Source organism: Gallinula chloropus (genome assembly GCF_964237585.1).
Source record: "Gallinula chloropus genome assembly, chromosome: 15".
Taxonomy (NCBI): Eukaryota; Metazoa; Chordata; class Aves; order Gruiformes; family Rallidae; genus Gallinula; species Gallinula chloropus.
Window position 1 is genome coordinate 13,055,062 of NC_140100.1, and position 13,952 is coordinate 13,069,013.

Consider the following 13,952-nt stretch of genomic DNA (forward strand, 5'->3'; position numbering starts at 1 on the left):
GTAAACTTAGTCTTAATTTATTTAAAGTCTTAATTCAGGTATTAGTCAGGTTTAATTTTCTTCATCATCTTGTGCTTTATAATAAGATGCTGCTTTCCAATTTTCTAACTGTTGTCATTCATGGATCAGTGCAGAAATAATACATACCTCCATTGTTCTGATCCTCAGTTGGATTAAGAAAGCTTTAATGTTGTTTTTGATCTTGTGCTAGTAACTTTGCTGATACAATAGTACACTTGGGAATTCCTTTGCAATATTTTGTTCTGTGCTCGCTTTTTATGTAGTTTGATCTATCAAAGAATCAAAAAGGAATTTTCATAAGAAAAAATCTTTAATCAATGAAAGTAAATTATAAGAATGTGGTTTTCAGTCAACAATAGGAGTAGGAGTCAAGGAAAATTACAGAGATAATAAAGAGATCATGGAGAATGAATCAACTTACAGAAGGAAGAAAACAACTTGGAGTATCATTTGTTGATAAGAAAAACAGAAAAAAACTTTTAATGCTATTTTTCAATTGATTTAGTAGCAATTTATCAATTTTTAATCCACGAAGCAGCCCAGCCTTAGAGCTAAGGAAACCATTTCATATTAGAATATTTGCAGTCATTAATATATATAGACATATATATTTATTCTGTATAATGATAGATATAATTGTAGTTATAAATTTACATTCAATTCCACCAATGCTTAGTTAGAAATATGCTACATTTCTATTTTAAAAAGAACACACATTTAAGTGTAAAATAGAAAGCTGAAGCTTGAAATGACCTTTTTCATTTTACTTAATTAAAAAATTTATAACTGAAATAAAATATAATACTTGATATGAAATCTCATACTCGTATATATTGCAAAGGTTTGGAACTGAAACTGCGTCATTTTACTTTCAATTTGGAAATCAACTGTAAGTCTAGGAACATGTATTTCTCCAAGTAGTCTGACATACTGCTCACTCATGTTTATCTCAGCAGCACTGTCTTTGTAACAAAAGCCCTTGAATCTGAAGTTGTTCTTCCCCACTGTCCTGTTGGATACTGACTGTGGCCTTTTCTTTGATAAGACATGGAAATGCATCCCAGGCACTTATGAAACTGTGAAGACCTTGTGGTCATTAGGCAAATCAGGTTAGCTCATCAACTTGCTTATACTGTGCCTCACAGTTACCAAGAAACAGCAAATATGGCTACTTTGCTAAGTCTGAGGAAAACTGTTGTTTCTAGACATAGTTAAGGGATTGTTTTTGTATAAATCAGAGAACAATACACATGTTTTAAAATGTGTAATTTAAATATTAAATAAGTGATCATGAGATATGTAACACTACATAAATAATTAATGGCTCATTTACTTGTGAGTGAGGCATTTCACTAATTCCTTGAGATACCATCTTGCTTATTAGGTCATGGAAAATACTTCGTCTTTGGCATCTGTATTATCATTCCTAATGCCTTGAAATGCTACACTGTGCAGTTTGCTAATAACTTTGTATGTATAAGTCATTAATGTACCATAAAAGATATCAATATAGACACAAAACCAACATCATCTTGGCTTGACCTGTATCTTTATAGGATTATTTATTTTATTGGCAAAGTGCCTACTAAAGTAAGAAATGTCCTAATAAAGCAGAAGCTACTAATAAAGGTACAAGTGATGAATTTTGGATATGGTTGGCAGCACCTAGAGAAGTAGTTTTTGTTCCCCTTGGTAAACTACTGAAAGCAAGTGATCTGATTCTGCTACTTGCAAATGTTTTTTAACTGGGCAGCAACTAGTAGCTCAGCATTCCTGAAAATTATTCACCAAACATAAAAAACATCATGAGTGTGATGCTCCTTCTTTATACTGCTGTCAAGAAAGCAGGTACAGTAGTAGTAGATAGCAGTATTAGTAAAACTGCTGAGAAGTCTTTATATTCCAGCATCATTTGCCTCAAGTCCTCTACAAATTCAGTGTGTGATGACTTTGTCTTTGCATTTCCCCTTTGCTTCTTCTAGTTCTGAGGAAGCTAACAGAGAATTACCTTTCAGTCTGTATCTCAAACTCTGGTGTCTCTTTTGGGAAAAGGGGGTAGGAATGTAGGGTTTTTTCTCTTGGAAAAAAAAAAGAATAAATAAATAAAAAAAAACCAACCCTAAATAAAATTATGAAGTTGTGAAGGGTTACTCTATTAACAGTAAGAGAGACTATTCAGAAATTATCCCCCTTGTTAATATAACTGGTTTGAAGTGATGCATCCTAACTGATTCAAAATTAAAAAGCAGCTTTATTTCCCTATACCTTATGCTGATTTTAAGAAGCATCATTAATATAAGCTATAACCTCTACTATGGTGGTTATGGTTTTTCTCAAGGGTACTCAGGGAGCTGGCTGATGTCATTGCAAGACCTCTCAATTATTTTTCAGTGGTCTTGGGAATCTGGAGAGTTCCGGTTTGACTGGCAGCTGGCAAACGTTGTCCCAGTTTTCACGAAGGGTAAGAAAAAAGAACCTGGTAATTACAGGTCTGTCAGTCTCACCTCAGTGCCTGTAAAATTATGGTGAAAATTATACTGGGAGTTACTGAAAAACACCTAAAGGACAATGCAGTCATTGGTCACAGCCAACATGGGTTCAGGAGAGGATGAACTTGTCTATCCAATCTGATTTCCTTTTAAAACAAGGTCACCAAACTGGTTGACCAAGGGGAACCAGTTCATGTTATTATTTTGGATTTCAGTAAGGCTTTTCATGCCATGTCTCACAGTATTTTTCTGGACAAAATGTCCAGCATAAAACTAGACATGGGATGGGTGGCCAGTCACTAATGGGGTCCCCCAGGGCCCCATTTTAGGTCCAATTCTTTTTCACATTTTCATAAACAACCTTGACTCGGGACCAGAGCTTGTCTTAAGTAAATTTGCAGATGACACCAAATTGGGAGGAGCTGTCAACTCTGTTGAGGGTGGAGAAGCCTTACAGTGAGACCTGGACAAATCAGAGAGCTGGGCAATCACAGCATGGAGTTTAACAAAGACAAGTGCCAGATTCTGCACTTGGGAAGGGGCAACCCTGGCTACACATCCATACTGGGGGATCAGGTGCTGGAGGCCAGCCGTGCTGAGAGGGATTTGGGGATCTTGGTCGACAGCAAGTTACCCATCAGCCAGCCGTGTGCCCAGGTAGCCAGGAGGGCCAACCATATCCTGGGGTGAATCAAGCACGGCATGGCCAGTCAGTCCAGGGGATTGTCCCACACTGCACTGGGGTGGCCTCACCTTAAGTACTGGGTGTAGTTTTGGGCATCACTGGCTGAGAGGGACATAAAACTGTTGGAGAGTGTCGAGAGTAGGGCAGTGAGGATGATGAAGGGTCTGGAGCTGAAGCCTTACCAGGAGAGGCTGAAGTCTCTTGGTTTTTTTCAGCCTGGAGAAGAGGAGGCTGAGGGAAGACCTCATCACAGTCTGTGGCATCATGACAGAGGCAAGTGAAGGGGCAGGTGCCAATCTCCTCTTCTTTGGTGACCAGTGATAGAATCTGAGGGAACAGTGTGAATCTACAACAGGGGAGGTTTAAGCTGGATGTTAGGAAGAGGTTTCATACTGAGAGGGATGTTGGGCACTGGGACAGGCTCCCCAGGGAAGTCGTCACAGCCCTGAGCTGGGCTGAGGTCAAGAAGTGTCTGGACAATTCCCTCAGTGCCCTGCTCTGACTTGATGGGGCCTGTGTGGAGCCAGGAGTCGAACTTTATGATCCATATTGCTCCCTTACAACTCAGCATATTATATGGTTCTATAATTCTGTTTCTTTGGGCTCACAACAGCTTCCTCTTTGGACTCAATACTTTTTATATACGTGTAACTGTTAGAACAAAAAATGTGTTTTGCTGACGTACAGTGATTTATGTCTTCCAGCTTTGTTCTCTGCAGCAATGCTCTCAATTATTTTTCCAAAGCAGACAATATAGCTTGTTCATGGCAGAAAATGTTCAAACCAGGGAGAAAAAACCCTGGAATTAGAGAAAATTCTAGAAAGTTGAAACAGCCCTATACACCAGTTTCAATTCTATATTTAAAGTAGTTAAATTTGTGGTGTTAAAGTGTTCAAAAGTGTTACTTTTATCTCAGACTTGTGTTGGGTGTATTTAGAGAAGGTTGAGTTGTAACTCTTCTATTATTTGTTTCATGAAGTTTTCATTTGAAAGGTGATTTTTTGAGACCAAAAACTGCAAACTATGTATAAGATATTGAAGGTAGTGCTACCAGAGAACTTTTGTTCCCTGAGTTCTCTCTCTTAAGTATGATGGAGGGAAAATAGTGAAGTATAACCATGATTCTATGGAAATGACGGAAATCATGATTGTAATGCCTGTTTGTTACACTGAATCAATCACTGCATGCACTTAATCTGCCTTAGGTTATTTATGTTAACTAGTACAGATTGTGTGTATGGCTGAGGGCCATACATACTCAGATGCTATGAAGTTCCTGAACTAAGGTTTGTGCAGTCAAGAACTGTCTTCTTATGTCAGTGATAGATTCTTCAACCCAGTCTTTTTGAAAGATGATGATAGAAAAATGATAATGAAGACAGATGTAGTCCTCCCAGGATATTATAAAGGTGGAATCTAAACTAGTAAAGAGTTTGTCTTAATGTAGTTACAAAAAATTATTATAGGAGATAGAGACTAAAATAAAGCAGCTAAAGCCATGCAAAGCAGATGTATAATAATTGTTGAGAAAACAGATTAATATTTATGGAAAAATAATTTCATTAAATGATTGCCACGTATGATGCCATTTAGATGCACATTTTCTCATTAAATCAAGGTTTCTCTCTTTTCTCGGTTTTCCTTAGCACAATAAAATAATAAAATACAACTGAATAAGTCCCCCAAATGTGTTATTTTAACGCCTCCAGGTAGCACATGAACCTATCATCCTTTCCTGGGTGAAGTAATTCAGATTTCAGTTATGTGGCTGTTTCCAGACCCTGTGTTGGTTTACAAGGAACTCAAGAGTCATTGTCTGCCAAGGCAATTTTTTGAATATAAAGTTTGAGTAGAGTTGTGGTGAGATAAGTCCCCACGTGATGTGTTCAGTCTCTTCCTATGCTTGAGACTTATAATCTGTTTTCTACCTACAGCTTCAGAGACAGAAAAGGGGGTGAGAAGCCAAGCAAATTACCCTTTGGAAAATTATATACTGAAGGAAATAAAAGCACAAGAGAAAAACACAGCTCTTGGTGGTTTACACTTTGTCCTTCTGATGAAGTGTGCTGTTAGAAAATACATTTGACTCTGCTGGTAAAATTCAGTCACAGGAGTCAATGAATGATAAAGACAGGGAGTAGATCTCTGAAAGATCTATGAAAGTGTGAAGGATTACTTTTTTTGAAACTTCAAAAGGAGCAGAAGGTTTTATATTTAACATCACTATCACATTACAAGACCATATGGGGGACATAAGAGAAAATCAGCTGATACCTTTTCATAGCACATGTCTTGCTCAGGAGCATTATGCTCATTTGCCTGATTTTGTCACTTCTTAACACTAGGCATGTTTAATGACAGTCATGCATTTGTTCTCATTTTAGTGTTGGGTATTTCCTTTGGTACAGTAATTATCAAGCAGTGCAATATTTAGAATTCAAAGTAAGTTTCTGTCTGTACGTGGCAGTGCTGTCTATAAAAGGAAGGCCTAAGTGGATGGAGTAACCTGTCCAAGATTATAACCAGCTGCACTGGGGAGTTCAGACTGCATCAGCCCCTGTTCATCTTGCAACATCTGCACTGTATATACACAGATCACCAAGGGGAAGAAGAAAAAGGTCTCCTTTCTGTCACATATACTCTCACATATACTCTCAAAAGCATTGTTTTCTGACTAGCAGTGTTAAATGATAATTGAGAGTAGTGTCTTTTTTTGTGTGCTGTGGTGGGTTGACCTTGGCTGGCTGCCCTCACCCAGCTGCTCTCATTCCCCTTCCTCAGAGTGTAGGGGGAGAAAGCAAGATGGAAAAGCTCTTGGGCTGAGATAAAGACAGAGCTATTGCTTACCAATTACCATCAAGGGCAAAATGGTCCTGACATGAAAATTAATTTACTTTATTGCCTATTAAAATGCAGTTGGATGGTTGGAAACAAAGACAGAACCCTAGCCATGTCCCCCTTCCCCCCATGTCTTCTTCCCAGGCTCAATGTCACTCCTTTGTTCTCAACTTCTCCACCTCCTCCCACCACAAGTGGCGTGGGCATATGAGGAACGGAGCATTGTGGTTGTGGGGCCTCCATCTCCAAAAAACTTTGTATCAATTGTATATCAGCTCATAGAACTCCTCCTGTGCTGTTCATGATTGTGTACTTCTCCCTCCCAGCCATGGGAAAGGTTTTATCTCTGACATGCTAATAGTTATAAGAAAATCATGGATGTTTTCAAATAAACAGAATATCAAAACTAAAGCAAAGGTGCACTACAGTGTAAATACTGAGCTCTCTGAAAGCTACTAAGGTAGTCTAGGCTTAGCATATTTCGCTTTGCAGAGAATAATAAAAAGAAAAAATACATTAAGGTCTGACCTTAGTGGAGTGCATGGGAGACACACTGATTTAAATGGAGATGAGTTTTCATACATTATTATTCTATAGAAAACTTTTGTCATCGATGTGGTTTGTGTACATGTATGCATATATATGATTTTCTCAAGTGATTCTGATTCATACATATACCTGCTCAGCTCTGTGGGGTTTGGTCATAGACCTCAGTAGATCGGTTATATTTCTGACATGAAAATTCTTGTTGGAATTGCAAAACAGCTTAGGGTAGCAACTTGGTGATAGCAATTATTCCCAGATAATAATATTCCTAAATTGAAAATATTGTTGCAAAAAACCCTATTGTGTGCTCTCATATTTAGCTCTCGAAACAGCTCGGGTTGATTCTGGTATTGGAAATGCCTGTCTGAAGTCACAGAACTGCCAAATGAATGTAAAACTGCAGAACTTACATACTGTGTGTAATTTGTAGGCCACTGCTATGGAGTTCCAGTTTTATTTAGTGTAATCATTTAAACCATGTTTGTCACATGGTGTCATTTATCCTGAAGGGTTTAGAATCTAAAATTTTAACTATTCACACTGATGATTTCTCTTAGCTGAAATGCAGGAGTCTCGGGGTTAACTGTTGAGAGCAATGTGACGATACTACATTTTTTCAGACAAGAAGTTGTAATGTGCCCAGCCAAAATGTCAGGGGAGATCAGAACCCCTGGGGTTTGTTCACCAAAGGGGGCATGTTCCCCAAAGTTGTAAAATGTGACTGGGAGGAAGGTTAATACATTTTTTTATAAGAATAATGCCATGACATCCATAACAGACCTGTTGTCACGGATAGGTGTGGAAACATCTATGAAGTCAACAATGCAGTACCAGTGAATACTCTCTGTGTTCACAGAGGTATTGAGATTTGACCCAATGGGTATAATACCACCAGTATAATTACTTCACACTGTAGTCACGCCATATAAACTTATGATTTGTTTTCCATCTAAGTAATGACAACTACTGCATTATTTGAAAAGCTTGACATATTGAGGGACAAGAAAGTAGTAGTTCAAGAGACAGAATTTTGTTAATGTATTAAAACTGACTGTAGGACTGGACCACTGAAAAGTTTTATAGAAAAAATGCTGCCAATATGTAGTGAAAGAGAGAGAAAGAAAGGGAAAGAGAGAAAGAGAAAAAGAGAAATAGAGAACGAATGAGAGAAGAAAGAGAGCGAGAAAAAAGAAACTCCAAAAACTTACCAACAGTGTTTTCCAATCCTACCACTCTTTGCCTCTCTGACTAAGCATTTGGCACACTTTATAAGATGTTTTTTTCAGTACAGTTTCACTTCTGATGGTTCCTACCAACCTCCTTAACCAATGTGAAGAGTGCCTTCCTCTCCCCCTACCCCCTGTTCTTGTGACAAAACTAACCTCAGCTGTGCAGGGGTTGGTGGCATTTGCATGTGGAAATGCACTAATATGGATGTTTTTCTTTGTGTGTGCATCCTTGCAGTGTTGTATACCAGGATGGATTTTATGGTGCAGACATTTATGTAAGTATTCATTGATGTGCATGCTGTCCTTGTACATTACCAGAGTCATTCTTTTTACAAGTTTGCTGCCTAGCTTGACTCTGTTTTGTCTATTTGCCATCCCTTGCCTGTCAGAAAGAATTGAGAAGAATATCTCTCACATTGGAAGACCTTTCTGTTCATTACATCTATCATTGTTCAGTGGAGCTGAATTAACTCTTCAGTCAAATGCTGAATGAATGCAAAAAGATTTTTAAAATGTGTGTGCGTGTGTGGAGGGGTGGTTCCCTTCAAAACTGAAGTTCAAAGAAAAAAATAAGGCCAAAGCAGAAATATTCTTCTGCAAATCCCCAAAATGTCAGGCATGCTGAGTACTGTTAATACCTGAACTGTGAGAACACTTTATGGAAAGATACAGATTTCCTAAACCCAGGCAACATTGGGTATATGTAAGTGCCGTGGTGGTAGCAGAGTACATAGTAAGTTTAAGATACAGATATGTATTGTCTGTAATCTGAGATGACTTCCATCTGCTTTTTTATAATCCATTTGTTTCAGTTTAAGTGAACTGAATTGAGACTGCTTATGGTGTAAAAAGTTGTTATATTTGTTAGTGTATACATATATATATTTGTATATATACATCTATATATAGTATACATTTGTTATCACCCTGGATCCATCATTACTTATGTCACCTCATTAGGCACCGATTTCCTTTTAAGTAATGGTTTTTTAAGATTCTAATCAACACTGAAGTTTTTACCTTGGACGTATACAAAAAGGCTACTTATGTCTGTGTAGCAAGAGCTTTCAGGTCGTTGAGCCTGAATTTCACTCTTCTAAAGCAATTAACTCTTACACCCTCTGTTCATGGGCTTCTTTTAAAAATGCACAGATGTAAACTGTGTTACTGATACTCCAGCAATCTTTCACATTTGTTATTATTTTGATAAAGCAATCTGGTCCTAAATTACAGGGATCATCTTTATTTTACCAGACTTCTTTATCTAACTTACTTGTACTTCTGTTGTACTGTCTCTGTTGAGATACAAGGAGATGGATGAGATGAAATCAGTATGAATAATTAAAATTCAATTGCTAGTCCTAGAAAACATTCCCTGTGTTCATTGTGAGCCATCTTTTAAAACTATTTCCTAGGGAACTTTTTTTTTAAATAAGTGTTATGTAAAGAAGGAAAACATGTTGAATCTATGGATTTTGTTTTTCTGATGGGGTAGAAAGAGGCTTGTACTTATCTGAAAATGCATTTGTGTAGTTTAAAAATATATTTTACATAAGATAGCATGGGTTAAATGCCTCTCCCTGTGCACTTAGATACTTAGTGATGTTATCATTAACATACCTTTTACAGCACATGAATATCACCCATTTGCCAAAGGCCTATTCAAATGTAGTGTGGTGCTTTGATCTCACCTAAACACATTGCTGCTGAATTTTTGAGCTATGTAGGATATGTGGTACAGTTCAAATGTGGTTTCCAATTTTCATATTTCTTCAAACTGTCTAAAGAACGTGACATCCATTTTCCTCAGTTTACCCACCCAAAAATCTGAAAGGCAACATGATGTGATAGTGGAGATGGGAACTAAATGTTCAAATAACAGTTTGTACTTTGGGAACCCACAGCTGCCAAAATCCAGGAATATTTCTTCTAGTGATTGACTATTTTTTTAGGTGGCCTTACACCCACTCATAGACTTGAAAGTTGTGTTTCCAAATGAAAAGTGATCTGAATGAGGAAAATACCAAAGAAATTAATGATTTCTAGTATAGCTTCAGTTTTGATGGCTGAAATAGTAACATGCATTAGAAAATGGGATGACTGTACTGGTGCGTTTGTTATCACTCAGCTGCAGTATTTCTGACTGCATTTCTTAGTTCTCTTAATTCAGCACAATATTTACCTCTACAGCAGTTGGCAGAATTAAAACACTCTTCCGGATCACTTTTTTGGGGAGGAGAGTACAAATCTTCTTATTTTAAAACTATTTTTTCCACATTTGTTCTTTCTTGCATATGAAACAATTTGCAAAGGAGGGAGAGAACTGGCATACATAAAAAGAAACCTTACAATTCACAGTGTATTAGTTCTTAGTGTATTAGTTTGCAGTGGACCAAGTTATTTATTAAATCCCAATTGATTATGACATAGTTCTACTCAGCTTTCCATTTTAAGTGCAGAGCTGAAGCTTTGTGAAAGAACAAATCCTTTGTGAAAACAAAGGAGAAAGATTTAAACAATACAGGGTTTAACAGTAGTTTGGAGACAGGGAACCTTAAAAATACCACAGAAAGCAAACCAGAAGGAACACATTACTGAAACCCAGATCAAAAATACACATTAACAAGGGCATTGAAGTGGTTTTCATTCTGATATGATTACTGTTGAGTACCAATAGAAATATGGACTGTGCCAATGTTTTCATAACTCGCTATCAGTGTAGCCTTTGAGGACTCGATTTTGTGGAAAGAAGGAGGGAAGACACAAAAAGGTAATGGTTGGGTAAAAACTTCAGGGTAGACCGAGCAAGCAGCCAGAGTTGCTTAACACTAACCAAAGGAGTAAAAGAGCATAGAAATATAAAAATAGGTGGAAAGTGAATTCTAAAATGAAAAACCAACAGCCATGATTCTAGATGTAATATATTCTGTATTTCTGTATTTTAGTGCTATATGAAATGTAATAATGCCTCTGAAATAGCTGAGCTATTGAATTCCTTTTTAAATGTGGCTTTGAGTTGGAAAAATAAAGGAGATGATTAGGAAGTAAGGAAGACCTTTTAAAATTAAGTATTGATTCACTAAGAGAAAAAGTCATTAAAAGAGAATTAAGGTTGCCTGCCAGCAAATATAGAAGTTCCTAGATGAAGATTGACACCTGTGAAAATAAGAAAATACACTCCACAAAATGAAGCAAAAATAGCAAGGCACAGAAATATGCAGTTAGAAAAATAGCTCTACACCTTTGCTCTGCTTTACCATAAATATAGTGGTTTGGGTTTTCGGGGGGGGGGAGGGGTGTTAATTTTTTTTTTCTAACATTGTAATAAAGAATGTTTTAAAAGCACAACAGTCTTTAATCGACACCTAAAACGCGGGAAGGCTAAGAAACATGAGAAGCTTCCAAACTCTGGCATCACCAAGTTCAGAATTCCCTTGGCAATACACTTTAGCCATGGATGCTAGTCAGTCTTACTGTGCACAGCAAGGTCTTCTATCCAGTTCTCAGGATTCTGGGCTTTGTGATACTGCAGCTGGTTCATGGCAATGTATGTGGGTTTAAGATTTCTCTCTGAGCTGCTGATCAACAATAATACCTGCTTTTTGATCAGGGGTATGGACGAGATAACCAATAGCTACAGCTGTGTCCTTTAGCTCAAAGGTAAGATGCTATTGAGGGTGGAGCACGAATTTATTTCCCGCAGATATAATAGATATGATTATCTAAGGTAGAACTTCATTGATGTAATCAGGTATGATAGCCTGAAAGGCACTGTTTTCGTGTGAAAAGCAAAGATATGAAGTCATTCTTTTAAAACCCGGAGGTTTTTGTAGGTTGTAAATGGAAGGTTGTGCCATTTCCTGTGACTCCACAGGAACAGAATGAAAAGTTACGTGGATTTTCCAAGGGCAAAAGAGGCCCCAAGGAGAAGAGGGTTGTTCCTCCTAGTGCTGGAATGCTCCTTGGTACCTCTTTAAAAGTTTTGACGTCTTTCCATGTCTCTGATCTGTGATATAAATACATGTGGTGTCAGTTTTGGATCTATTACCCAGAGCTCTGAGGCAACAGATACTTCTGAGAGCACAATATAGAGATAACATGAACCTTTCACATTGGCCTATTCGGAAGTTAAGCCAGCACCAAGAAGTGATGGATATTTTGTTTTTAATTCTCCCAAAGTTTTATGCTGTGAGCAGAACAAGTACTATTTAAACCTTAGTATCATATCAGTGGAGGAAGAGGAAGTGACCACTTCCACTTTCTATAGTCTGCAGGACTGGGTATAAATGGTATAATTTTTAATCCCCTTCCTCTATTTTTAGCTAATAAGGTAGGTATAATTCACTACTAGAGAAGATTTTGAACCTTGATTAATTTGTGTTCGTAAAATACTTCGAGATCCTTGAATGAAAGGAGATACAGAAAGTAAAAAATTAGCAAAAACAGTTCTTAACATTCACATAAAATGTTTAATATGTTAGTAATAGGAAAATCTACTTTAAAAATCCCATTGTTTAGAATCACTTTATGTGTACCCATAATAAACACTGTCAGTACCTATGAGAGTAGGTACAGAAATTAAAGAGAGGTGCATGTGTATACCTGTTTGTAATCTATAGATGTGTATAACTCATTTTTGTGGAAATTGTTCTTACTACAGATATATACACTTTATTTAACAACACAGATACATTTTATTTCCATTCATTTCCATTTTATTTTATCAAAACGTTCTGCAATTTCTTTCTAAATTTGATTAAGATTTCTCTGTAATGATTGGCTACTGACATTCCACGAATCCCACTGCTCTGTTTCAGTTTGCCTAAGCCACAGAAATGTATAAAGTATTGAAAGGAAAATTATACTGAGTGGCTTTGGGGAATTTGTGTAAATTCCTTAGTTCTTTCTTTCCATCCTTCTTCCCTCACTCATTCAAATCATTACATTTCTGTAATACACAAGCCTGTGTGTGGCAATAAATTGCCACAGGTATGATGTACTGGTGAAAAAACCTCATTCTGCTGAATGTAGACTCTTGTAAGCTCATACTAATACTCAAATAATTATGTGAGAAAATAGATTCTGTGTGCATGAATGATAAGAATAGGCTGCCAGTTGCATTTTATTTTTCATTCTATCATAAAGTCACAGGTATTCTTTATATCCCACAAAATACAACAGTGAGACTTGTGAGTGTCCCATACAGTGTTTTATGCCAGTGAGATATAGCTCTATATACTTCAAGTATACCAACTTTCTACTGTAACATTGTCTAAGCTGCTGTAGCATTGTGCTTTTGTTCTCCTGGAAGTAGCAAATATAGGGGCACAGACATTTTAAAAATAATTTTAGCTGGATTTATTATTTCAGCTGAAATTTCAAAATAATAAAGCATAGCAATCAGATACTTTCTGTTTGAATGCACTTACTGGGGAGGGCGAAGCATTCTTAAAACAGTTCTAAAACATAGGAACTGAAAATTGTTATTTGTTATCACATAATTTTGTTCTAAATATTTTATTTTACAATATAGTCTAAGGCACAAAGATAAAAATTTACTATATTACCCAAGATATTCATATGTAGGGAATATTACTAGTTTATTCTTCATCTAAGTTATCAGTCCAGTTGAAAATTAGAGAAAAATTGTAAAGTAGAACTTGTTGCAGAAGTTTAGAGTTCAGGGGTTTGAATCAGATTTCCAATACAAAGTGGACATTCAGGTATTTTGTTGTTGCAGGAAGTTGTTTGGAGTAGCTGAAGTAAAACAGTAAGAAAACTTAGTACCACATGAAAACTGTAGAACACAAACCACATAAAAATAATTTGCTTTAAAATGATTATATGTGTAATGATATGATGGTTTATGTTAAAAATACAAAATCCTGACATGGGCTGGTAGGGCGTTATTTTCATGATAAAAAAAGCATCCCCTATTTCAGATCTCTAAAAGATTCAGGAATCAAGATTTTATTGCTTTAGATTCAGTGTTTCCAGGACTCTCACAAATTTCATTGTGGTTGTTGAATCCAAAGCATCTTAATAAAGTTCAGAGTTGAGCTACAGTGTTCAATTCCTCGATGAAAATAAAGCAAAAGGAATGCAGCTCTCATATTTAGGGAGCCAGAAAGGGTACTGATCAG

At 36.8% G+C, this 13,952-nt stretch overlaps 1 protein-coding gene across 5 annotated transcripts in view; it reads left to right on the forward strand.

Moving 5' to 3' along the window:
- Positions 1–13,952, forward strand: part of RBFOX1 (RNA binding fox-1 homolog 1) — a 256,272-nt gene that overhangs the window by 210,041 nt on the left and 32,279 nt on the right. For 3 of the 5 annotated variants that reach the window (XM_084271068.1, XM_084271067.1, XM_084271069.1), the window contains one exon: positions 8,045–8,084. The exons of 1 other annotated variant lie outside the window; for it this stretch is intronic. In XM_084271068.1, the coding sequence (XP_084127194.1) occupies positions 8,045–8,084 (40 nt within the window). The remainder of the gene's footprint in view (positions 1–8,044; positions 8,085–13,952) is intronic. One more of the 5 variants, XM_084271071.1, reaches the window with a different exon arrangement.